At 51.9% G+C, this 24,208-nt stretch overlaps 1 protein-coding gene across 2 annotated transcripts in view; it reads right to left on the bottom strand.

Annotated features, from left to right (window-relative positions):
• ADARB2 (adenosine deaminase RNA specific B2 (inactive)) overlaps window positions 1–24,208 on the bottom strand; it is a 239,094-nt gene that overhangs the window by 46,373 nt on the left and 168,513 nt on the right. Inside the window, exons 2-3 of one of the 2 annotated variants that reach the window (XM_070801116.1) lie at window positions 20,295–20,381; window positions 17,768–18,642 (exon numbers count right to left, since the gene is read on the bottom strand). In XM_070801116.1, the coding sequence (XP_070657217.1) occupies window positions 17,768–18,642; window positions 20,295–20,381 (962 nt within the window). The remainder of the gene's footprint in view (window positions 1–17,767; window positions 18,643–20,294; window positions 20,382–24,208) is intronic. The other variant, XM_070801117.1, reaches the window with a different exon arrangement.

The raw sequence follows: 24,208 nt of genomic DNA, 5'->3' as shown, positions 1-24,208 counted from the left end.
CATGGACACATGAGTACCAGGAGGGGGCTGCACTCTGTCTGAACTGGTTTGAAATGTTTGCTGCTCACATGTCTAGGTTCTGCGCATCTGAGAGGTGCATTCGGTGAAGAATATACCATGACTCTGTTAGACAAAGGAACATGCATGTCGCCTTCTAGTGTTCACTGCTGTGGGAGTTTTCTGGGAGCAGGAAGACCCGAAACAAACCTGCCCCCAGAGAAGGTGGAGCTGCTGCTGCTAGGATATGAAGCTGGAGGATGAGGCAGGACCAGGGGCCCATCTGGGCTTATCCTCACAGCTTGGAGGATGAGGCAGACAGAACCCAGAACCTGTTGCTGTCCCTGTCACCACTGTGAGGCTCTGCTGGGCTGGGACCTCTGGGGCTGTGGGTGGGACACCTCATCACCCTCTGCCCCCTCATGGACTGAGGGCTCAGCAAACGCCTGCCTAGGCCTTCAGGGTATTTGCACCTGGGGGTGCAGGGGGGCCTCTCCCGGTACCAGTTCCCCCATCAACAGGGCAGGAGGATCCCTCACTCTGCATAGGTTGGTCCCTTTGTGGGACATGTCTGTGAATTCTGAAGTGTTGCCACAAGTGACCAAGAACAGCGGTCCTCTTGTCACCGTGAGCAGAGGAGGACCAATGGGTCCTGCCCCAACCACAGAGGTGTCTCCCCATCACCCTTGCCGACCCCAGCAGGCCCACAGACACTGGAGATGGAAAGTCGTCCAGAGGCGACATGGCCAGCTCCAGCAGCTGAGAAACGTGGCCTTGATTTCTGATGTTGGCCAGATGGCGACTTCCCAAGTCCTGGCTGAAGAACAGGAGGAAAATCCTAGAAACTGCCAGCAGAGGGTCAGAGGTTGCCATGCCCCAGAGAGTAACAACAGTGAGTACACCTTGGGAAACTAGCTCAAGAGCAAGCCCGGACCTATACGCCTGGGACAGACTTCATCATGTGTACAAATGTGCAGGAGGGAAGAATGTCAGAGGCAGGGAGAAAAGTCCTCACGAAGGTTTCCAGGATGATGGCAAGCAAGCAGTATCCTGCCTTTGGCTAACACCTCAAAATATGTGGCTGGGATAAAGCATAAAAATAGCTGAGGTAAACCACAGTGAGTGTTTACCAGACTCCCCAGGGTAGGTGGAAAAGAGCTTTCCAAGCAGAGAAGCAGAGAATGAGTCATATATCCAACAGATTGACTTCATCAGTTCAGTTCAGCTGTTCAGTCATGTCTGACTCTTTGCGACCCCATGAACTGCAGTATGCCAGACTTCCCTGTTCATCACCAACTCCCAGAGTTTACTCAAACTCATGTCCATCGAATTGGTGATGCCATCCGACCATCTTATTCTCTGTCATACCCTTCTCCTCCCACCTTCAATATTTCTTTCCCAGCATCAGGGTCTTTTCCAGTGAGTCAGTTCTTTGTATCTGGTAGCCAAAGTATTGGAGTTTCAGCTTCAACATCATTTCTTCCAATGAATATTCAGGACTCATTTTCCTTTAGGATGGACTAGTTGGATCTCCTTGCAGTCCAAGGGACTCTCAAGAGTCTCGTCCAACACCGCAGTTCGAAAGCATCGATTGTTCGGTGCTCAGCTTTCTTTATAGTCCAACTCTCACATCCATACATGACTACTGGAAAAACCATAGCTTTGACTAGATGGACCTTTGTTGGCAAAGTAATGTCTCTGCTTTTTAATATGTTGTCTAGGTTGGTCATAACTTTCTTTCCAAGGAGCAAGTGTCTTGTAATTTCATGGCTGCAGTCACCATCCACAGTGATTTTGGAGCCCCCCAAAATAAAGTCTCTCACTTTTTCTACTGTTTCCTCATCTATTTGCCGAGAAGTGATGGGACCAGATACCATGACCTTAGTTTTCTGAATGTTGAGTTTTAAGCCAACTTTTTCACTCTCCCCTTTCACCTTCATCAAGAGGCTTTTTAGTTCTTCTTCACTTTCTGCCATAAGTATGGTGTCATTCTGCATATCTGAGGTTACTGATATTTCTTCCAGCAGTCTTGATTCCAGCTTGTGCTTCATTCAGCCCAGCATTTCTCATGATGTATTCTGCACAGAAGTTAAATAAGTAGGGTGACAATATACAGCCTTGACATATTCCTTTCCCAATTTGGAATCAGTCTGCTGTTCCATGACCAGTTCTAACTCTAGAGAAATTAAAATTTTCTCTGCTTCAAAAACTCATCATCATAATTAAAAAAAAAAAAAAAGGGACCAAGATGTACGCAGCCAATGACGATGGATTAGCACAATCTCCAACGAAATGATCATGAACCTAGTAGCTCCAGTGAGAAGAACTCACTGCAAAGGTGCCTCTTGTGTCTGATGGGCTGACAGCTGGTGTTTTTCCTTCTTTGGGGGCTGGCGATTGTGCATGCCTGCTTCCCCTCTGTCCTGAGCCTGAGTGTCCTCAACTTGTGTCATTGGTTCCTGTCACACCCTGCCTCTTGGGGACTAGAGGATAAATGCCACCAGTTGGTATGGTTCAATTCCTGGCTGGTAGACAGAACCATCTTGTCTTATCCTTTACCAATGCAAATTATTTCCTTTGGATGTATTCCCAGGGTGGAATCCCCACATGGATGTGTGTGAATGTCTCTGAGATTACTGATCACGGGCACCTCGTCTTTGGTGGGCACCAGGCCCGTGTAGGCTCCCTGCCCACTCCTACTCCACAGAGAACAGAGCAGGTCTCTGTTAATAAGTAAATGTCAAAATGGGGCTCCCTGGAGAGCTGAATTTAAGAGAGAGAAGGTGTGATTTATCTGAGTAAATGAATCTGCCAGATGGAGGGGCCAGTGCCTGCGTGTCCCCATGACATCCCACAGGTGCCACTTTGGTGTGAGCTGGCCTTTCCATGAGGCCAGCCTTGGAACCCTGGCCCGGCTGACCTTAGTGAAGGCAGAATGCCCTCCCTCAAGTGGAGAAGAATGACCGGTCCAGGTTCAACTGGTAGTTCTTAGTTAAGAACTGTACCAACTCAGACACTGTCAGGATTCTAGGTGCAGGATAATGTGTCTTGGGGGCAGGTGGTGTGGATGTAACCGAGTCTGAAAACTGTGGGGACCTGCACCCAGAGTCCCAGGAACTGTGAAAAGTGGACACCACTTGTGCGGATGTGGAGATAAGCCCTTGGGGGTGTAAGTTTGCTTCCATGGGGTGGGGTCGGGAGCCCTGGGGGTCTGTGCGGGTCACGGTGGATGCCAGTAACCCCAATGAGAAAGGACTCGTCAGCCTCAGAGGAAGGTTCCAGGCTGTGCTCCGTTAGGGAATCCGTGGACCCCTGGCCCCCTCTGTGCCCTTTCAGTAGCTGGGGCATCACGAGAGCAAGGCCTGCATTCCACCCGCTCATGGAACAAACCACGCAGGGCTCGGCCCCTCACCTCCACACCAGCCAGTGCTCTCCCTGTTTTGTTGTTGAACAGTTCAAACCATGTCACGGGTTTCAGTGTTGCTGTTATCATGCTTTTTTGTAGATCTTCCCAGAGCAGGGCCCAGCCCCTCGATGGTCTGTAACACGGGGAGATATCCTGCCACCTCCCAGCAGTGTGTGTGTCAAACCTACCCCAGGAGCTCCACGCTGAAACTCTCCCTTAACTTTGCTCATCAAGAGACAGCCCCAGGGCAGGGACTGCAGAGGGCCATCTTTCCTAATTCATGACCGATAGGGCTCGGCGGGTTCTCAGATTCAGCACAAAGTTCACACTCGCAGGCTTGCAGCCGCTGGCAGCTTTGTAGAGAAAGAGTTTAGCAAAACGCCACAATATTGCATTTCAGCATGACACAGAGCCCTTGGCAGCCACCTCGCGTTCTGAGCCTGCTGCCAGTTGAGATGTAAAAGCTGTCAGACTATTTCTAAATGGAAATCCAGGCGTTCCAAACAATGAAAGTGGGAATAAAATAATAAGAAAAACTTCTGCTATTAAATCTGTTTCAGTGATCCTTAAAAGTTTAAATAATTAAATCTATTAAAATGTATCATGTGTTCAAAATATTTCAGACTGGAAATCAAACACACTGACATTTCCAGTGTTGGAGCCACTGTCTACCTAGTGAGGGGGCTGGCTCCAGGCAGCAGGACTGTGTGCAAAGGCCCGCACGCTGACTGCACTTCCCTCTGTCCATGTCTCAGTCACAGTCCTTCCGGCCATGGCTCCTGCCTGACTCCCTGCTCCGCACACTCGTGGGGATGCACAGTTCTCACGCACGGCACCCTGACACTGCAGTAAGCGCTGCCTATCGGCCCCTTTGAGACCCACACGTGGCGGCTTGAGGCAGAGAGCCTCCCAGCCACGCGCTGACCCCGATGCTGGGTGTCCTGGGGCAGCCAATCATGCCGAGTGGGACACAACCGGGTTCAGAAGACCCAGGACGGTGACCTGTAACTGGGGCCTTAGGACTCATCCTAGGGAGTGTTTTCCAGGACTGAAGGGGCAGGGTCGGTGTCCAGTGTCCCCCTGGAAGGGCATTTCCTTATGTGGTATTTCTGGACAAGTAGGGGCTGACTGGATGGTCACTGAGCCTCATCCTGGTTTTCTTGTGTCTGCAGCCAGGAGAGACACAGGTGGGTCCACTCAGCCACATGCTTACCTGGTTTCCGGTCAGCCATGCGTTCTCCTGTTTCTGGTCAGGTGTGGACAGACGTCGACAGACTGGAGCACGTGTGAGGGGATGGCCTCCCCAGGGCGGGCGGTCCACCAGCATGGCCTTGCAGATGCTGTGTTGGAACCCAGGGATGTCCAGACTTTCTGATTATAATGAGGACACCTGAAGTTGTTTTGGACATTCACTCCCTATATGCATTTTAATTCATTTCCAGATGACATAAACCATTCTATTCATGCTGCTGCTGCTATTGCTGCTAAGTCGCTTCAGTCGTGTCTGACTCTGTGCGACACCATAGATGGCAGCCCATCAGGCTCCCACATCCCTGGGATTCTCCAGGCAAGAACACTGGAGTGGGTTGCCATTTCCTTCTCCAATGCATGAAAGTGAAAAAATAAAGTGAAGTCGCTCAGTCGTGTCCGACTCTTCGCCACCCCATGGACTGCAGCCTACCAGGCTCCTCCATCCATGGGATTTTCCAGGCAAGAGTACTGGAGTGGGGTGCCATCGCCTTCTCCGTCTTTTCATGCTACTCGTACACAAATATGCAAATTATAAAGCAGTGAGATACGTTCCATAGACGGGCGACAGATGGGAACTTCCTCAGCCTGACAAGGAGCCTCTACCAAAATCCACGGCTCATGTCAGACCCACTTGCTTTCAGAGGCACATTTTATAACTCGGCAAGAAAGACCCAAGGGAAACAGTTCAAGGGTCTGGATAGGTATTTCTCCAGAGAAGATGCACTGGCACGCAGCACATTGAAAGGCACTTAGTATCCTCGGTCATCAGATCAACGCAAGTCCACACCTGTGAGACGCGATTTCTGCCTACTGGAGTGGCTGAAACAAAGACGATGAGCTTGTGGAGACATCAGAACCTCAAGTGCTGCTAGTGGGATTGCAAGACAATACGGTCAGTTTGAAAAGAGTTTGGAAGTTTCTCAAAATGTTAAATACATTTCGAAACAGCAGTTCCACAGTGAGGTATCTACCCAAGAGGAATGAAAAATATGTCCACACAGACGTGTGTGCCAGAATGTGCACAGTAGCATTATTCATAGTAGCCAAAGTGGAACAACCCAAATGCTGAATGGACTAACACATGGATAAATGTGAAAGTTGCTCAGTCATGTCTGACTCTTTGCGACTCCATGGACTATGCAGTTTGTGGAATACTCCAGGCCAGAATACTAGAGTGGGTAGCCGTTTCCTTCTCCAGGGGATTTCCCAATCCAGGGATCAAACCCAGGTCTCCCGCATTGCAGGTGGATTCTTTACCAGCTGAGCCACAAGGGAAGCCCAAGAATACTGGAGTGGGTAGCCTATCCCTTCTCCAGAGAATATTCCTGATCCAGGAATTGAACCGGGGTCTCCTGCATTGCAGGTGGGTCCTTTACCAACTGAGCTATTATCAGGGAAGCCCACACAGATAAGTATTATCTTACATAGAGAAATAAAACTAGTTAAATCCATAAAAATGGAGTATCATTTGGCATAAAAATAAATGAAATACATTGTACAACGTGATGGACCTGAAAAACATTATGCTCCATGAAAGAAGCCGGACAATGTCATGTATTATATGAGTCCATTTACATGAAACACCCAGAATAGGCGAATCCTAAGAGAGAGAAAGTGGGTGAGTAGTGGCCGGGCCTGGGGGTGGGGGGAAAGTACTGGTGGGCTTTAAGGATGAAATGTCTTAAGATTAGACACAATGGTGGCTGGAGAACTCTGGGAATATGCCAAAAACCACTTTAAAAAGAAGAATTTTATGCTACCTGATTTATATCTCAATAAAATTGTTATAAACTACTGAGATTAAAATACAAAGTTTTGAAACGTCTAGGTTCTCAACCGTCTGCGCCTTCCACACTTTGGGACTTCAGCACACTGTTCTAATCAGTATGGACCCACAGACTCATCCACTCAGAATTCCTTAGAGAGCTTCTAGGGCTTTTTCTGGAATCTCCTTTCCAGGAGACATGGTGGTTGCCATTTGGGCTGTTTGCTTCCAGAAAAGCTGATCTTGTCAACATCAGGACGCTGTATAAGATGTGGATACATGAGACACAGAATGTCATCTACCGATTCCTCCACTTAAACACGTGTAAACATGAAGATCAGTCACCCTGAGACTTAAAATCCCAAATCTACAGAGGGAAGCCTGGAAATGCTTTTAACCATTGGCGTTACTTTGGTGTCTGCTGCCGCCGCCGCCAAGTTGCTTCATTCGTGTCCAACTCTGTGACACCATAGACGGCAGCCCACCAGGCTCCCCCGTCCCTGGGATTCTCCAGGCAAGAACACTGGAGTGGGTTGCCATTTCCTTCTCCAATATTTTGGTGTCTAATAGATGTCAAATATTCCAACTGAGAATGGTGTATTTTTGATGGTTTGACATAGAATTCAAAGGACCCTAGGACAGTGCAGGTGCTCACCTGTTGAAGGCGGGGGATTCGTGCCACTGAGGACCACAGCCTTCCACCCACCCCACCCCCTCTTTTACACGTCTTTGTGATTTTGGTTCTGTGATGTTATCTGTTCAATACAGAAACCACGAACTGGTTACTGCATTGAATTTGGACAGGATGAATCAATTTATTTGAGAAAGAATCCCAGATTTTTAAACAATTTGTTTCGCTAACTTATGGACTAAAAGTCATTGATCTGATTCATAGTTACCATTTTCCTCTCCTATATTCTGGGCTTTCCACGCTGTTCCCTGTCTCCTGCCTGTCCTTAGAAGAAGGTAAGAAACTGCCTGCATAGCCAACCCTCAGACACTTCTGCTGGCGGCAGCATGGGCCCCTCATTCTGGCTGCAAGCGAGCATCTTGGAGCTCAGGCCCAAGCTCAGAAGGAAGTGCTGGCCCTTCTCTCACCCACCACCACCTCACCCAATGTGCCCGGCCCAGCTGAGCACACTCAGTTTCTGCTCTCGCTCCATGGTTTTGGTGACTTTGGTGCTGTAATTGTTCCTTTTTACATGACACTCCACCAACCAGACTTTGCCTTGTGTTGCCAGAGGGACTGTGCCCCCGTGTGCACCACACATCTGAATTTTCCCCCACCGAGCCCCGTGTCTTGGGACCCTGGCCTTCCCAGCCTCCAGGGGCAGCGGGAGTGGGCATGGGGCCCGCAGGCATGCAGATGGCATCGTGGGTGAACGAGAGTCAGGCCCGGACACTGGGTTCTGGGTCCACATCTGGGCCACCATGTCAACTCCACCGCTGTGTGCAGTGGTATAGCTCAGAGTCATGAGAGTGATTGTGGGCTCAGGAGGTGACTGTCTTCACATCTCTGTGCTTTTTCTTGTCCTGCCAACACTTAACACTTGTAAACAGGCACAGCATTTGTGTTGAACAGAGAAAACTTTGCAGGAAAACAAAGACAAATCACAGAGGAAGGAGACTGGGGCGGTGGAGCGGCGGCACATGGTCACTAAGTGTAGGCGGGGAAGACCCCCTGAGACAAGGGAGGGGCTGGCTGTCTGCACTGGCTGGGGAGACGAGACTGCGGTGAGAGGCCAGTGGGCCCACTGTCTGTCCCTCTGTGTGTCCACTGCCTGTCCCCCGTCTGTCCTCCTGCCTGTCCCCCTGCCTGTCCCCCTGTCTGTCTCCCTCTCTGTCCCCCTGTATGTCTCTCTCTCTGTCTCCCTGTCTGTCCCCTGTCTGTCCCCCTGTCTCCCTGTCTGTCTCCCCGTCTGTCCCCCTCTCTGTCCCCCTGTCTGTCCCCCTGTCTGTCCCTCATCTGCCTCCCTCTCTGTCCCCCTGTCTCCCTGTCTGTCCCACTGTCTGTCCCCCTGTCTGTCCCCTGACTGTCCCCCTCTCTGTCTCTCTCTCTGTCCCCCTGTCTGTTCCCCTCTCTGACTCCCTGTCTGTCCCCTGTCTGTTTCCCTGTTTGTCCCCCTGTCTGTCCCCTGTCTGTCCCCCTGTCAGTCTCTGCTGTCTGTCCCCCTGTCTGTCCCCTGTCTGTCTCCCTGTCTGTCCCCCTGTCTGTCCCCTCTCTGTCTCCCTGTCTGTCTCCCCTGCCTGTCCCTCTATCTGTCCCCTTTCTCTGCACTGCTGCTCTATCATGCTTGAGTGCAGTTACTTCCCATTTGAAGGGGCACAAAGGCAGCCGAACTGGACCCCGAATCCGCCCCCTCCTGCCTCTCCTGCCCACCTGGTGAAACAGGAAACTGGACCCAAGCAGCCCAGTGGTCCTTCTGTAAGTGCAGATAACCCTCGTAACAGATGTGCTTATCACTCAGGTTCTGGAACAAGAGGTAACAAGTAGCCAGAGTGTAGCAGGAGTTACCTCTGCACTGGCTTCCTCTCTGAACGTTTTGTATCTTGTTCTCATTTACACCCTTCCCCAATGTTCATTATGAAGTTTTAGCAGGACTAAGAAACATTTGGAGTACTTGTTAAAAATGCAGCCCAAGATATTTTGATTTGGTGATTTCAGAATAAGGGCCAGGTTCTGCTCTTAAACATGGCGCCCAGGCAAACCTTACACAGGAGACATTGGGCCACAACTTGGAAAACACTCAAGGGCCAGAGCTTCCTCTTACACACTTGTGTGTGTTCCCAGCCCCTGGCACATTGCCTGGGGCAGAGCACTGTCCCTTATATGTGTAGGATGATGGATGGATGGATGGATGGATGGATACGTGGAAACCGATGTCTTTGCCAGTGGGCCTGCTATTGGCAAGCCATGGGTGGGACTATGAACAAAACTTAACAGTCATTTATGCCTTTTCTAAACCTTAGGAAATATTTTTATATGTCTTATAAGAATAAATCAGTTCCTGTAACAGGAAGAACTCTGTCACTTTTCTCGGATTTCAAAAGTCATCAAGGCAAAATTTGCAGCCCCCAGTTTTCTCACTGTTTCTGCAACTAGCTCTTTGCCCGGCTCATCCTATTTAGCACAAGGAACTCAGACGTGTTTGCATCACAATAAACTGCCTGCCACGTGGGTCTTAACGTTTGGCTGCTGTGGTTAATATGACCATTCATAGCATGTTTCCACATATTTTCATTACAACTGAAAACATAATTAACTCTTATTCAAAAAGAATTTGTTTGTGAAATCCAGTGATTTCTAGATGTGTCCCCCATTTTCAGAAACTCCAACACGCGGTCATCCAAATTCATGGAATGCATGAATGAACTACTCTCTGCACCCCTGTAAGATCCCCCAAGGAGGCTCCCAGACCACGGGACTCTGTGACGCACTTAAAATGTCACTCCTTTAGTAATCAGACACACCCCAATGGAATGCTGCAGCATCTCCATTAAGGCGATTACCTCGTTATCATAATGATTTTCCTGCCCATCTCTCATGCTCACTGTGACTTAATGCATTTTATCATGTTTATCTTTGTTTGTTCAGGTTTTCCGTACTTGGTGCCTATTTAATGCCCTGAGCAGTTGAAGAACATTAAGGACATTAAGCAGTTGAAGGATATTAAGCAGTGCCTTTCACTGGACCCCTTCAGATTTCTCAAACATCATGTGAACCCCCAAATGTTCATAAAGTCAGAGTCCTTGCTTTAGAAAGGCAGATAATTCTGTATTATGATGCATGGGCACCACATGGCTGTGGGAGGAAAATGAAGGGCTTGAGGGTTCTTGGAATATTTCTTCTTGTTATAAAGTAAGAATGACCTTTGCAACTCCGTTTAGGCTCAGCTGCTCATGAATTACAAGGTGTTCCTCTCGGAGAGACACTTCCTGCAGCCCACTCGCCCTCAGAAGACCACAGAAGTTCTCTGCAGGAAAAATTACCCTTTCTTAGTCCTCTGAGGGTAGCCCATGTCAGGCAGAGTTTTATTATTGTCCTTAGTCCGGGGAAGAATTACTTTCGAGAAGTTTCGGCTCATTACTTCTGGTCTTCATCAGCTGTTCTCGGGGGCCGTGGCCTTTAGTGCACACGGCAGCCCCTCCCCACTCTGCTGGGCTCCCCCTGACCACGGAGACAGAGCAGGTGGCCTGACAGCAGAGCCAGACTCAGGAGACCCCGGAGCTGGGCCATTTCAGAATGAATTCCAAGAGACTTACCCTTTTTATTTAAAGACCTGTTTTGTGAGTTTTATATGTAACCAAAAGTTATATGTAACTTTTTTGAATCAGGCCCAACTGCCCAATTGAATCAGGCCCAACTGGCCATCCGAAGTATTGTCTAGAATGATCTGGAATTTTTTCATTGTGTGAATTTCCCATTTTGGGTGGCTCCCCCCAGCCACAGCTCCTATGATGAGAGCTGGCAATAGTCCAGGCCTCTGGGAGGCTCCTTCATGTTTCTCAGAGTGGACGGAGCGGTGGGGCCAATGGTTTTTAGGCTGGAAAGAGACAACTTTCCTTGCTGTCTTGTCCCAGCCATTCGACCTGGGGAGTGGCGGGCAGATGCTGTCTGTAGGGCTTGGAGGCTGGGATCTGCCAGCTGCTCACCTGGACATTCACGTCAGTCTAGATTCATCTTCAGTCACCAGCATGTTCTGTGGTTCCATAGTCTGAATTCAAAGCATCTTCCCTCCTAAGACTCTTTTCAATTCTTGGTTAGATGGCTTATGGCTTTGTTGTCTGTCGGAGTCTCTTTCCTGGCTGACAACTCCCCGCCCTGCCCCCCCATAACCTGTCTGCAGGGTCACAGCAACTTTTCCCTGAAGCCAGCTCTCTGCCTGGAGAAAAGCGGATGCAATCTGGTCTGCAGCAGGGTCAGTGCTGGCACAGCCGCACCTCTGCTGAGCTGACTCAGGGAAGCAGGCGGGGCCTTGTTGTTGGGCCCCCTTCCTCCGGGAGCCGTCAGAGCCTCTGTCCATCCCTGTCCTTGTTTGTGTAATCGCCCACATGGCCCCTGGGCTGTATTCCTGCTTGCCTCCAGACTGCTTTGATTATGAAAGACAAACACCACCAAACACGGCCCAAATACCAACCAGCCCCGGGTAGAGGGGTTTTGTGCCAAACTTTGACAATTGTCCAGTCAACACATCCATTTAGAAGGAGGGCTTTCTATGGGCACAGGTGTCCTGGTCACTCAGAAGAACGATGGAGTGTCCATTGACGACATGTCCCTACTCTCCTGAGTGCACACGTGACGTTGAACCCTGAGCACAGGGGTAGGGTGCCGTTGGCTTCTGATAAGAATGGTGTTAATTTGCTTCTTGCTCGAGGACAGTCTCCTGAGACAACAGGGTGTTCACGGCCAAGCAGAAAGGGAGCGGGACCTCTGTGGAGCAGGGCTGCCCCACAGTCCATCTCTGGGGGCAGGGCAGAGTCAAATGGCCACTGGGCACCCGCCCTCCATCGTATGCAGGCCCCCAGCTCCATGGGTAGAGGTGCTGTCCCCCTGGGAATGCTCCCCTTTGTCTCCTCTGGCTCTTTGCACGTGGGCTTCCTCCCAGTTGCCGTGTTTTTTTCTGCTGTCCGTCCTCGTCATTGTGACAACATGTCCCCAAGGAAGAGGGGGCCCGTCCCTCCCCACAAAGCCTGCCGTCTACACAGCCAGGGGCAGGCTCTGTGCTGACAAAGGTGATCTTCTCGTGAGGGAGTCGGCTTGCTCCTCTGCTCTGTTGTTTTGGGGCCCTCACCTGGGAGCCCCCTTTCTGCTGCTGGCCCTCCTGCTCTGGCACACTCTGTCCCCTGTGTCACTCCCACCATGATAGGCCATGCACTGCCCCATTGTTCAGGTGGATCCGTTTCCTCGACAAACCTGTAAAAGTGTTGGGAACTCAGGGTGGGCAGCCTGGAGCCTGACGGAGGGTCTCTGCCCTCCGCCTTCCTGTGATCCTCCTCCCAGCTTCACCAGCCAGACTTTGGCCGGAGAATTTCATGAGTGGGGCCCCCTCCATGGTTCTGTGAGGCTCAGATGTGCTAATATATGTAAAGTGTGTACAGCAACATGTGACACAGTCAGTGTCTGATACATATCAGCTCCTCACATCACTATGGGTCACCCCGGCATTGCCAGTGTCAGTCGTGGCTATGGAATCGTGAGCAAGTGGGGAAGCTTGGTTTACAGCCTCTGCTTAATTGATCAACACTCATGTTAACTGTATTTGATGACACCAAACACTGAATGGGGAACATACAGGTTTAAAGACACAATTATCTCTTCTAACTTCAATTGTGTCAAACTTCAGTAGAAATTCAGATGCTGGGGCTATTATATAAATGTAGATGGTACATTGTATCCATCATGCTTAAGTGTACAAGTGTACATTGTATTGTACGATTATATTGTATATACACTGTGTATACATTATATAGGTTGTGTTGTACAAATTATATTTTGTAGATACTGTATATACATTGTACAGATTATATCATATAAATTAAATTGTGTACACATTGAGTATACAGTTGTACAAATTATATCACATAAATCATATTGTGTATACATTGTATCAAAGTTATATTGTGTGTGCATTGTACAAATTGTATCATATAAATTATACTGGATATACATTGTACAGATTGTATCATATAAGCTATATTTGTATACATTGTACCTTGTACAAATTGTATCATATAAATTATATTGTATAGACACTGTGTATACATTGTATAGATTGTATGAGTTTATTGTGTAGGCACTGCATGTACAGCTTGTATCATATAAGTTACATTGTGTACACATTGTATGTGCACTGTGTCAATGCACATATGTATTGTTAGCATCTACAGAGCCTTCAGCAGCCTCACTGCAGGGGTTTTTGGAGACAGGGGCCAGGGTACGTGTGTGACAGCAGCCAGGGGACCCATCACTCCTGTCTGGCATTCAGTGCTTCTACTGAGGAGATGAGGATGTGGGGAAGGCCAGTGCTGGCTGGACAGGCAGGAGGGTAGAAGGCTGCTCTTTCCTCCACAAGGACCACAAGAGGGTGTCTGTGGCCATAGATCACAGATGGAGCTAAGGAGTTGAATGCAAGGAGGCTTCCTGGACAATCATGGCCTCGCCTCAGGGAGAATGGCCATGGCTAAGCACGAAACACTGAAAGGGAGGTGGATGGGCTGCTGGGACCATGGGCCCCTGCAGACCCGGCGGCGGACACGTGGCCAGGGCAGAGCTGACTGGAGCATTTGGGGGAGTGAGGCCACTGGGGCTCAGGAGGGGGGCCTCACGGGGTCCCAGTGCTTTTTTGGGGTGTCCTCAGGGGAAAACACCTTGGATGGTATTGAGCCATCACGAAGCTGAGCGGGTGTGATTTCCACCCTCTGTAATTCAGGCCCATTTGAAATCTGAGGGCCCACTGCTGCTGATCTGTCGAGGTGACACTAGTGAATATTCTGCGGGTAGGATGGAGGTCAGCAGGGGTGTGAAACCAGACAACCTGTGAGGTGGCCGGGCAGCAGGGGAGGGCTCTGTTGTGTCCCCAAGTGCAGCTGTTGAGGTTGAGATGCAGTCAGCCCTGGGTCTAAACTTGGAGCTCAGATCCAAGTTTGCGGTAAAGGGCTGACCTCTGGAGGCATTTTTATTTCCATGATGATACATGTCCCTTGGCTCCCCCTCCCAGCAGAGAGCTGTGCCATCAGGGAGCAGAGAAGGTGTTCTGGGCACCTGACCAACGGCCAGGCCTGGCCGGGGCCATCCGCTCCCTGGGAGGACCTGCAAAGGGCTTGGTCAGCATGCAGCCTTAGTAGCTGGTTTCAAACGCACACCCTCCCACCCTTGGGGAGAACGTGTGCTGCCTGATTTGACTGTATCTTTCAGACACTGTTAGTACCACCGCAGCCTGACATGGAAATTTAAAAAAAGAAAGAAAAACAAACAAAGAAAGGGCATCACTGAGGGTGAAAGACTTCGGAGCAAGACAAGCCCGTGGTTTTCACACGAGGGGCTGTGCGTCACCATCTCCCCTCCCCTTCCCGCCAGATCCCTGTAACTTTCAGTCACTTTCTTCTCTATCACGTGACTGATGCTCTTCCATTTCCACAGAGCAGAAGCACTGAGAGACAAGGCTTTCTGGCGGAATTTAATGCTGTTGTGAATCCTAGAATCCCAGTCTTCTCATGCCAGGGGTGAGGAATAAGACCACAGAGACACAGGTCTTATGATTTTTACCTTTTTCTCTTTTAACAATGATGTTCCAGCTAATGAGCATTTATATTCTGTCGTGGTCTTGTTATTGCATCCACACTTCTTGTGAACCTAGAGGAAATCTGAGCTTCAGGCCTGCCCCCCACCTCCCCCTGGTCTCCGCAGGCACCTCATCAGTGGTGTTTGCACAGTGTCCACTCACTAAGGCCTGTGATGGGCAGTAGAGAATTTAACAAAGCTGTGTTCTTGTCACTCTGGCAAAGAGACCTGAAGTCAGATCTTGTGAAATTGAAGGGAGGGACCAGCCTGGTTCTTAGACACCCCTCATGTTGAGGAGGTGGTGGAAATCCAACATGTCCATGATTTTAATCTTCATTGAGAATGTTATTCTTCAGAACTGCTTCAGACTCAAGGCCAAAACCAGCCTAAATGACTCTTTCCCGCTGGACAGGGGTGCTCAGCCTGGAGGGAGCCTCACTTGTCCAAGAAGGGTGGTATCTGGGCACCGAGGGCAGGGGTCCCTGGGGGCGGATCCCTGGGGTCTGAGCTGAGGGGTTTCTGGGGGACTGAGTTGTTTAGAGTTGTCCTCAGGATGGGTAGAGCCTCTGACCCACTGAGTCAGCCCCACTGAGATCTGCTCTGGGCTGAGGCTGGACACCTGTGTGGCATCAGCACTGACCCACCTGTGTGGCATCAGCACTGCAGATGCCTGGTCCTGGGCTTCCTGCAGCCAGAAGTCCCACACTGCCGACTGATCATACTGGCGGGCCTGGCGAGCAAATCATCGAACAAGACCCCAGGTGTCCTGTGCACCGAGCCTGCCCCAGGGCAGAGAGCGCCAAATCCTGAGCTGTATACCCCAGGGTCAGAGGCCAGGTCTCTCCATGGTGAACGCTGCCCCGCCCCCACCTGCCCTGGACTCGGGCAGGGGCCTTACAGACCTTCCTGGGGTGTGCACAGCAGGGCCAGGGGCATGACTCCTGACATAGGTGCTGGCGGCGCAGTTACATGGGTGACAGGTTGTGACCCTGGTGACCAGGACCAGCATGAGTGGAAAGGACGCACTGCAGACAGCATAGACACCTGGGCAGAGGAGGCAGAGGAGCTGTGTCTACAGGGACCCTGGAGTCTCTGAATCTAGACCACGTCCAAGGTGGGCTCTGGACTTAATAAGGCCCCAGGGGTTGCCTGGTGCTGAAAGGGGAGCAGGCGACGTGCTCCAGGACAGCCCGGGGTGATGGATGGGCCGCAGCCTCCTGCTGCTCCCTACCCTCCATACCCGTCATCCGGGTGGGTGTTAGCCAACTGTCAGGGAGGAATTATTTAGCGGTGGCAGCTTTCACTGATGTGCTGCATTCTGGGGTCAAACGACCGTTACAAAGCAGCAGTGCCGCCCGGTTCCTGCGTCTCGAGAGCGCAGGGTTGACAACGTGGAAGGAAAGGCGTCATGGCGGGCTCACCGACATCCTTCAGCCCTCATGAAGGTGTGTGTGTGTGTGGGCGAGTGTGCACAGCGGAATTGGAGGAAGGGCTCTGCTCACTAAATAGCGTCGAGCAGAGGAGGGAGGCCTTCATGGGCAGCCCAGGTCACCCGGCCTGAGAGGGGATGGGGGGCTGCCTTGGAAGGTGTTGGGGGGTCAGAGCTACAGACGAGGTGGAGACACCGGGCTGAGGAGAGGGGGAGAGACAGGTGGGGGCGTCAGGAAGGGACAGCAGGGCCACCACGCTCCAGGCCAGGACTCGTGTCAACACCAAACACTCGCCTCTGTCCACACTGTGTATCATCTGAGGCTGTGTGGGAGGCGAGACATGGGGAGATAACGGGCCAACCCCTCCAATTTGCTCCTAGAATGTGCAGTAAACATTTGAAAATTAATGAAGGAATTGGGGGCAGAGGTAGCAGGAGAAACAGCTGCCCCCGGGGTTCCCCATTCAGCAGTTTCTGTCCGTCATGTGGCTGAATTGTGGGGACCAGACTGGTACCTGCTGAGCCCGTCCATGCTCTATGCTTGCCAGAGTCAGAGAACTGCTCACTGGACGGATGAGAGGATGGACAGATGGACAAATGGGTAGAGGGATGGACGGACGGTCGGACGCTGGCTCCTGGCTGTGATCTGACATGAGGGCTCTGTCCAGCACCCCTCCAGCACCCCGAGTCCACCCCCAGTAGACACATGACCTCCTCAGGCAAACAGTGGATTCTATGTGAGGTGCTGTGACATGAGGATGCCCTGGTCTGAGCAGAGATTTACAAGTGCCGAGCTCTGACTAGGGACCCCGTGCAGACTTAGGGCTTTTAACTGAAAAACCTCTCCCCTACTGATGAGGAAGTGGATGAGGGGGACTTCTTGTGTCAGCTCAGAGGGGACAATGCTCATAGATGAGCAGAAGGAGGAGGAGGCAGGAGAATAGGTCCCAACACCAGGACGGTGCGCAGGACGCCTCCCCTGTGCGGGGCTGAGCTCCATGAGGTGCTCGCGTGTTGTGGATGACAAGCCCCTGAGGCAGGGAGGGGTGGGTCCCCTTTGAGCTCCTCGCCCACCCAGCCCTCTGTTCCGGCAGAACTCCAGCCCCAGAGTCAGAGACTCAGCCCAGACCCGCGCCAAACACGCCAACTGCACAGAACATGCCAATGGGCACCAAACAAACCAGTGGGCACTGAACACGCTGACCTACACTGAACACACCAATGGACACTGAACACGCCGACAGGCACTGAACACCCAACGGGCCCTGAACGCGCCAATGGGCACCGAACATACCAATGACGGGCACCGAGGGGCCGTCCTGCTGTGCTGCCCTCTCGGGGGCAGGGAGCCCTCCCCCCACTGCCCTGTCCCTTGTGGCCAGCATCACTATTGCCAAATCAGCTGGCTGCCCAGCTCTCCATCACCTTTGCCCAGTCCCCCGGCATTCCTTCCCTTCCCACATTTGCTTTCAGGCTCTCTGTCCCCAAATCCGAGCTCGGCTTCTGCACCAAGGCAGGAGGGGCAGCACCTGCTTGTTTGGGAGGCATAGGAGCCCCCCACACAGGGGGATGGAGCAGGGGGACTGCCTGCTGCCCCCACCCCACTCCGCCCCCTGGCAGCCACCCGAGGGCTCTCACCTGGGGCAGGAGGTGACTTCTACTCCTGCTGGGGACGTGGCCGGGCAGCCGAATGTCGAAGAGGGCCTGCAGGGCAGCCTGGGCAGCCTGGCCCTTGGCCAGCTTCTTGCTGCGTCCCGAGCCCTCGAACGTCCTCCCGTCCACGCTGACTGCCATGACGAAGCTCTGGGCGCGCCGCTTCTCAGGCTCCGAGAGGCACACATAGCGCAGGCCGGAGCGCAGCTCGTTCAACAGCACCACAGGGTTCCCGGTGCCCGGGGCCGTGGGCCCCCCCAGGCCCAGGTCCAGTGGGTGGCCCAGGAGCCGGCCCCGCTGGCAGGCCGTGGACAGGCACTCGGAGGCAGGGGGGCGGCGGCCCCCTGGGAAGCCCTCGCTGGGAGCTGCAGGCTCGAACCGCTGGAACAGGGCATCAGGGAAGTCAGCCTGGTCGGAGGTGAAGTCAGGGGCCATGCCGCCGGGGGCTGGGGGTGCCTGGCCAGCGTTGGGGAGCTGCACGAAGGAGCGGAGGGCCAGCTCTGCTGCCCGCATCTTGGCTTTCTTCTTGGTGGGCCCGGTGCCCTCGAAGGTGAGTCCGTTGACGTCCACGGCCACGGCGAAGATGGGTGCGTGCACCGGGCCGGTCTGTGACACCATGCGGAACTGCAGGCCTGGCCGCAGCTCGTGCAGCTGCACCAGTGCATTCTTGGGTGCTACAGACCATGAAAGCCGCCTCCACAGCAGCCTCAGGGGACACAGGTGCCCACCATTGCCCTCCTCCAGTGGCCGCTTCCTCTTCAGGCCGGGCACGCCCCCTCGGGCCCTGTCCCCGGCTGGCGGTGGCCTGGCCTCCAGGTTGCTCACATTGCGGTTCTCCTTGACGTCGGCACTGCTGGTACCTGGAGGGGAGACAGACCGTGTGACCCAGGGCTGTGGGGACAGCGGGCCCTGCTGCTGATGACCCCTCTCAGCACCTGGGCCAAGAGGCGGGAATAACCCGCAGTTTCCCAAACTGGAGGTAAAGACGGAGAGAGTAACAGCTCAACCCCTGGAACCCACAGCAGAGTGCCCAGAAACTCTCTGGGAGCTCTCCATGTTCTTACTGATCTCCCAGATGTGGGATGGGGAAGGCAGTGTGTGTGATCAAAGTGGCTGGTGTGGCGGCCGCCTCCTGAGTCTCTCAGGAGAAGGTTTATCTTGGAGGAACCACCTGGCAGGCCCAGCCTGTCCTCCTCCTGGCCTGAGATTGCGTCCACACCCTCTGGTCATCATCCCAGATCTGTCAGCCTCAAAGTTTAAAGTGAGTCGGGCAGATCCAAGCATGGAGGAAGACCCCACCCATGTTGATCGGTAATTAATAAAAGCTGGTAGAAGTGCAGTCTCCCAGGCTATCTTGATACATGCTCTGGGGGTGATGCCACTCATGGTTTCTGCAGACAGGCAGATTACCTCCTCCCAACACAGCCTCCCAAGTAGTCTGCATGAAGTCAGGGAAGCTGCAGGGCAGGGCAGTGGTCATTCTGTGGCTCTGGGTCAAAAAGGTGAGAGGTCAAAGTCCCCCACGACCATAGTGAATGTGTGTGACCTTGGGCAGCCCCTCCACCTGCCTCAACTCCATTTTCTTAAGATGGAAACTGGGTTTGGCAGCTCTTGCCTCAGGGGTTACTGTTAGGTTGAGCTGGGGAACATGTGTAAAGGACAAGACCCCTGACACAGAGCAGAATCAGATGCAGTTCTGAAAACAGCAGGCAAGGGGAGGCAGACACTTGTAGGCCTGTCCAGGCCAACTCCCCTGCTTATTTCAGGAGCTGGGGTTCCCAATGAATTTCCTGGAAATTCCAGGACCCCCAGAAAAGAGGGCTGGAGTGCTCCTGCCCCCAAAGAGCCTGGCCCTGTGCCAGTTCTGAGACCAGGCCTGGGGACCCCCATGATGAACCCCTAGACACACCCGTTGCTCCTTGGTCACCCACCCAAGAGCCTCAGTGACCATCAGCGGGCTGCCTGCTCCTACAAGCACATGCCTGACTCTGGCTGAAAAGGTAGTCAGTTATCCCCTGTCAGATAACACTGAAATGCAAGATGTGTTCTGGTTGTGTGGACCATCTCACCCTCCATGCTTTCCTGCCTCAAGCAAGAGGGGTGCCCTGCCCAACACACGCACCCAACTCTCCCTCTCCTCACAGCCATCCGCTCTGGTCTCCTTGGCGTGTGTGCTGTCCAGATCTGCAACTCCCCTGCCCCCCTCCCTCTGGGTGTCTCTCCAGTTTCACAAGCCAAATGCAGTTTCAACAGTAGGCACCTGTCCAACTTTTTCCTTGTTAAATAACTGGACATACTGTTCAAAGAGACTGTGTTCACTTTCCTTTCTCTTTTTGGTTTGGAGGGAAAAGCAAAGAAAAGAGAGGAGAGGTGGTCAGGAGAACTAGTATCTTTTCTTGCAATGCCTGGAGTTCTCAGTCACATGGTCACTGCCTGGATTTCCTACCACTGTGTGGGGATGGGATCCCAACTGGGGGGCTGGGACCCTGGCTCTGGGGAAGGAGCTGCTTACTGAGGTTGTCCTCATCCTCTGCGTGCGTGGCCCCAGGGTTCAGGCGTTTGAAGGGAGTGATGAAGGCTGACAACATGCTCACTTTGTCTGGAAAGAAAAGAACAGGAAATGCACTTTTGACACCAAGTTTCAGAAAAACTCAGTGCTTTCACATGTTCTCATTACTGGGGATTTGGACATGGGAAGTTGAAAGTTCATTTTGGTTTTAGCCTCTTCCTTTGGTTTAGTTTTTTATTGAATTTCTGACAGCATTTTATCAAATTCCCCTCTCCATTCAATATTAAACTTTATGATCTCCATCTTTCTTATTTTCTTATTTTTGGTGTCTCCATGTCCCCACAGAGAGGAGCGAGGCAAACTGAGACCTGTCTCAGATAAATGAGCTTTCTGCAAACAGAGCCATGACCCTCCTCCCCAGAGGTGGAGACCTCGCTCTGTGGACTGAAAGCGCCTGAAAAAAAAGGACTTCTCAAAACTGTAACAAATACTTGATGTGTGTTTGAGCAGAAGATGACAGGACAGGAGGAGGGAGCAGGGTTGAGGGCGTGGAGGGTCCCTTGAAGTGGGAGTGGTCATTGAGTGGCAAGAGGAGCCCGGGAGCCCCCGCCTGCAACCCTAGGGGTGGTCCTGGCTGCAGACTCCCCTGGGGGCAGCACAGAGAGCAACTCGAACCCAGGACGAGGTGGTGCTTGGGACCAACAGGCTCAGCTATTCCCTCTAAACAGAGACCAAGGGCTGAAATAAGAGAATAACCGAGGAAGGGACCAAAAGGAAGACTCCCTATTTCAGAACCCTGGCCCCGACCCCAAGTGAGTCCACAGGAGAACTCAGCCCTGATGCCCCCAGAGCTCCTCTGCTAAGACCTTCAGGGCTGCAGCGTCCCTGACTTTCCACGTGACCTTAGGAAACCACGTGTTCTTAGGAAACCACGGATGGAAGCATGCCGCTGCTCATCCCATGTGTCAGAGGTCACCACAAGGTCACCCCTGCCCTTCCCGCTGGCTGGGGTGTCCAGGGCCCCCGCCAGGGACACTTTCTGCATCCTCCATGCCTGGTGCTGCCTGTGTCTGCTCTGTGCTCAGACAAGAGCCCTGCTCCGGGCACAGCTCTGCGATCTTCTGCGGAAACCTCAGCTGTGCCGCCGACTCCAGACCCAGGCCTGGAACGTGCTCTTTCTCTTTCTGTTCTGAGCCTGCTTTCTCTTTAGCCGGGCTTTCCAGAGGCCAGGGGAGTTCATGCTGAAATTCATTCAGGAGCCTGTTAACAGCTGTTGTTTCCAGCAGGGACAGGCAACAATATAATGCTCACTCAGAAAACAATAAATAACTCAAATACGGGAGGTTGCTCCCTCTTCATTCAGCCAAACAAGAGGAATCAGCCAGGGAAGGCCCCACTCCCACCCTTGCGGCTGTGCCAATTTATTGTGTGGGAATGAAATCTCTTCTTGAGTTATAATTTCATTAAAGGAGCCCAGTAATATTCCAGAGCGAGTGTGAAGCTCAAATGATTTAGTCTGGAGCATTTTGAAATGAAATTAAAATTTTCTAATAAACAGGGCTCCCAGCCAGACACCCACAAAACACACCAAGCCGTTTCAGAGCTCACCTTAGACAAACTGTGAAATACTTAGAGATGGTTTTCCATCCATCAGTGTCCTCCATTTCTAGGGTGGCCAGAGTTGTCAAATAAAAATTCAAGACATCTAGTGAAGACTGAGTTTTGGATACATGGAAGATATTTTTCTGTGTACATCTCTATAATATTGTGTGGGGCATACACACACTACAAAAATTATTACTTATTTGAAATGCAAATTTAAGGCAAAAGACTTGAATAAACATTTCTACAAGGAAAATGCACAAATGGCCAATAAGCACATGAACAGATATTCAACATCATCAGGGAAACGGAAATCAGAACTAGGGTGAGACAGCCTCTCACACATGTTAGTCTGGCTGCTATTAAAAAAAACAAGAAAATAATACATGTGGGTGAGGATGTGTAGAAATCAGAACGCAGTGCACGGCTGGTGGGAGTGTAAAACAGTGCAGCCACTGGGAAGCGCATATTTCCACTCAGGTGTCAATCCAGAAGAACCAACAGGGGGACTCAAAGAGTTACAGCACGCCCATGTTCAAAGCAGTGTGACGCACAACAGCCAAATGGGGAGGCAACCCAGGTGTCCACAGGTAGACGGACGGATGTGGTCTGTACACACAAGGGAACATTATTCATCCTTGAGACGGAAGAGGATTCTGACGCAGGCTACAGCACGCTGAACCTTGGGGACATGGTGCTAACCAAGGAAGCCAGCCACAAAAGGACAAATGCAGTGTGACCATGTCTGTGAGGCCCCTGCTGCTGCTAAGTCGCTTCAGTCGTGTCCGACTCTGTGCGACACCATAGACGGCAGCCCACCAGGCTCCCCTGTCCCTGGGATTCTCCAGGCAAGAACACTGGAGTGGGTTGCCATTTCCTTCTCCAATGCATGAAAGTGAAAAGTGAAAGTGAAGTCGCTCAGTCGTGTCTGACTCGTAACGACCCCACGGACTGCAGCTTACCAGGCTCCTCCGTCCATGGGATTTTCCAGGCAAGAGTACTGGAGTGGGGTGCCATTGCCTTCTCCTGTGAGGCCCCTGCTGCTGCTGCTAAGTCACTTCAGTAGAGATGTATAAATCACCGAGACAGGCGGGAGGATGGCCCCCAGGGGCTGGAGGAGGGAAACGGGGCTGGACAGTGAGTGAAGACAGAGCCCAGCCTGAGGAAATGAGGAAGCTGGATGTGGAGGCGGTGGTGGCTGTATAACATAGAGACATACTTAACATCACTGAGCTACATGCTGGAGCACGGGTAATACTGCACCTTTTATATTTTGTATGTTTTACTACAATTTAAAAAATAAAAAGCAATTCAGGTTTAACTGCACATCCTGTGGATTTTTTGGTAACCCTAGCCCTTCATTGGTTGATCCACTTCTCTGGTGTGGTGGGTTTGGATTTCAGGTCGGCTGAAACCACTGAGACAAGCCAGGCAGAAAGCCTCAGAGATGCTGAGTCAGCTCACCAGACTCTGGGTACCGCCACCTGCTGGGATGCTTCAGGAGGGAGAAGTAGTTACCCTGACAGCATGTGTACTCTCGGTGGGAAACAGCGACTCCTAGGAAGGACACACAGGGTCTTCTCTTTTTATCACAGTGCACAGCTTGTGGGATCTTAGCTCCCCAACCAGGGATCAAAGTGCTGTGAAAGGGACTTCCCTGGTGGTCCAGTGGCTGAGACTCTGCGCTCCCAATGCAGGGGGCCTGGGTTCGATCCCTGGACAAGGAGCTAGATCCCACATGCAGCAACTAAGACCCAGTGCAGCCAAATTAAAATAAATAAATGATCAAAGTGCTGTGAAAGCACAGAGCCCTAACCACTGGATGCTAGGGAATTCCCTCAGACCGAATCTTTAGAAGGTCATTAGGGAAAAGGGTGAGGAACTGCATTTTCTATTTAGAAAAATTCCAAGACAAATTATTTGCTGTTGGTGCCTTCTTCGTGGTTGTTTCCTGGACACAGGCCTGTCAAGGCATCTACTTTTGCAGGTTCCAGGTGAGCAGAGCCCCAGTGCCCAGCTGCTTCTGTCTCTGTGTTTCTCACAGTCGTTTGAAAATCTGGCTTCATGCAGGTCACAGACTGATGGAAAATAGAGGCCCTGCTTTTGTTACTCTCAGTTCTGGATGGTTTGGGTCTGCTGAGAGCAGCTGGTTAACAGGCCTCTCTCTGGAGAGTCAGAGGAAGGAGGGGGTCTTTCTCCTGGGAAAGCAGCTGAACGGGCTGGGCCTCTCTGCCTGAGGACGGGTCTGTGGCTCTCAGCTCAGGCCTGGCGTCCCTGTGAACCAGCCGGACATTGTTCTGTGTGAGAGGCCTCTG

Source organism: Bos indicus, chromosome 13 (assembly GCF_029378745.1).
Source record: "Bos indicus isolate NIAB-ARS_2022 breed Sahiwal x Tharparkar chromosome 13, NIAB-ARS_B.indTharparkar_mat_pri_1.0, whole genome shotgun sequence".
NCBI lineage: Eukaryota > Metazoa > Chordata > Mammalia > Artiodactyla > Bovidae > Bos > Bos indicus.
Note: the sequence above shows the minus strand (reverse complement) of the source record. Positions and strands in the feature narration are given on the sequence as shown.